General features: G+C 59.4%; 1 protein-coding gene across 1 annotated transcript in view; it reads right to left on the reverse strand.

The window, feature by feature from the left end:
• Positions 1–1386: 1386 nt before the first annotated feature.
• The window catches only part of KIFC2 (kinesin family member C2), a 3887-nt gene continuing 3198 nt past the window's right edge, over positions 1387–2075 (reverse strand). Inside the window, exon 11 of the mRNA XM_026059570.1 lies at positions 1387–1407. Coding sequence (XP_025915355.1) covers positions 1387–1407 — 21 coding nt within the window. The remainder of the gene's footprint in view (positions 1408–2075) is intronic.

The raw sequence follows: 2075 nt of genomic DNA on the forward strand, positions 1-2075 counted from the left end.
GTACCGGGGCTGGGCCGCGCTGCCCCCGCCGACCAGAGCGGGCCGCGGAGGCGCCAGTGCGCAGGCGCGGTGGCGCCGAGCCGCTGCGAGAAGATGGCGCCGCGGGGGGGGAGGAAGAGCGCGACGCGCGCATGCGCGCAAGGCGCTACGGTGGCCGGCAGGCGCGTGCGGCTCTTCCCCTGCCCCCGGCGCATGCGCGGTGGCGGCGCCGTCGAGGCTGGTGCCGGGAGCGGACGCGGCCACCAACCTCCCCCTAAAAAACAGGAAATTACTCGAATTCCCCAACGAATTATTACTTAGGAACTGGCCAATCCCCTGTTGTTTCCTTGGTAGGTGATTTAATCCGTCACCATGCTCAAACAGAGGGAAAAAAGTTAAATTTTATCTTTGAAAGCTTTAACGTTGGGGCTTTTTGAGCTTTTCTCAAGGGTTTTTTGCCCCCTTGGGGCAGAAGCAGTTGAAAAAACCAAGGGAAAAGGCAGTCGCATCGTTCCCTGGAGTCAGCCGACGGCTCTTCCCCAGGAGGAGCTGACACCGATCGCCGAAGGAATTCAGGCAAGTCCAGGTGGGACATTTTGCTCGTTATACAATCGTTAATAGTTGTTATAATTATACTGCACAGAGAAACGGTCCAATCGCAGAGCAAAGGAGCGCCGGCACCCGCGTAGCTGTAAACACGTCGCAAAAAGAAACGCAGACCCAGAGCTAGGGAAAAATCGGTTTAGGGGAAACAAGGAGAGCAGAGCAACAAGGAGAACGGAGGAACAGTTTCTGACAGACATAAAAAGCACCAAACATAGTAAATTTGGATGTAATGCGATGCTGCAGACCACTGAAGAAAGAGAAGAGCGTGAGAGCATGTTAACAAACGTATAAAAACGACCTTGCATCATAGAGGAAAGAAAAATAAAACATCGGTATCACGTTCCTCTCGGTGAAGCACTCCAGCGCGTGAGAGCGGACGTCACCCTCGTGGAAAGGGCCAGGAGAGCGTGCGGCGCGGGAGGCCGCTTTGCCGCTGCRCCTCGGCAGCGAGCAGGAGCTTTTTGAGCTTAAAAATCCCGTCCCTGCTGCCTCGCAAGCAACGGCCCAGCAGAACAATGGAACGGACCCTTGAAACAGCCCCACCAGAGTGAGTTATTAATACTGCAAAGTGGGGATCCCACTCGGGGGGGGGCTAAATAAGCAACAGCCCCCCACGGTAAACCCGTTGGCAAGATGTTCATGCCCACAGCTGCACAAATTCCAGTTAAAACACCAATTAAAAAGCCCCTATTGGTGTCCTGGAGATGAGGTTGTGTTAAAATACTCCCCTTCGGGAGTCCACGTTGGAGACGCTGCTACCGCGGATTTAAACGGAATGACATGTGCGGACACCTAAGGGGACTAATCACATGCTGCAGGTGGCTGCAGACAGCGAGAAAAAATAATAAAYAGCAGTTTTTCTGTAAAAAACAGTCAAGAATCTAAGGGGGGATCAAGGAAAACGGGGAACGGTGTGGAAGACCCTGCAGCTGGATTGGTCACGTGCTCCCCAGCAGGGAAATGGCGGCGCCCAGGGAGGGAGCTCAGGGGCGGGGCTCACAGCCCCGGATGAGGTGCTGCGCGCGGATTGGCTGCTGCTGTGCCGTGTACGGCAGCATGGCGGCGCCCGCTTGCGCGGTGCCCTCCCAGTGGACAGCGCTTCCGGTCCTGCGCAGTGTGGTGCCCGGACGCCGGAACTGGAAGCCGCCCCTCCCGCCCTCCACTGACTTCAGCCTCCCCCGATTACCCCCGTCCCGGTGCCCCACATCCCTCCCCGCCCCCAGCGCCGCCGCGCGCAGGACCGGAAGCAGCCCCCCCGCTGCGGCCGTAGGGCTCGGCGCCGCCATAATGCCGTACAGAGCAGGGCGTGCGCGGCCAATGGGAGCGCAGTGCCTCATCCGRGTCCGCGGCGGCGCGACTCCCCCCTCCCACCCCGCGGCGGCGCACGGTCGTGCTCCCGGCAGCGTGACGTAGGAAGGAAGGGGCAGGAGCGCCCGGCTCGTGGGCGCCGCCATTTTCCCTCCAGCTGAGAGCAGCAGCAGCAGGCGGCG

This window comes from Apteryx rowi, unplaced genomic scaffold (genome assembly GCF_003343035.1).
Source record: "Apteryx rowi isolate R43461 unplaced genomic scaffold, aptRow1 scaffold_1597, whole genome shotgun sequence".
NCBI classification, from domain to species: domain Eukaryota; kingdom Metazoa; phylum Chordata; class Aves; order Apterygiformes; family Apterygidae; genus Apteryx; species Apteryx rowi.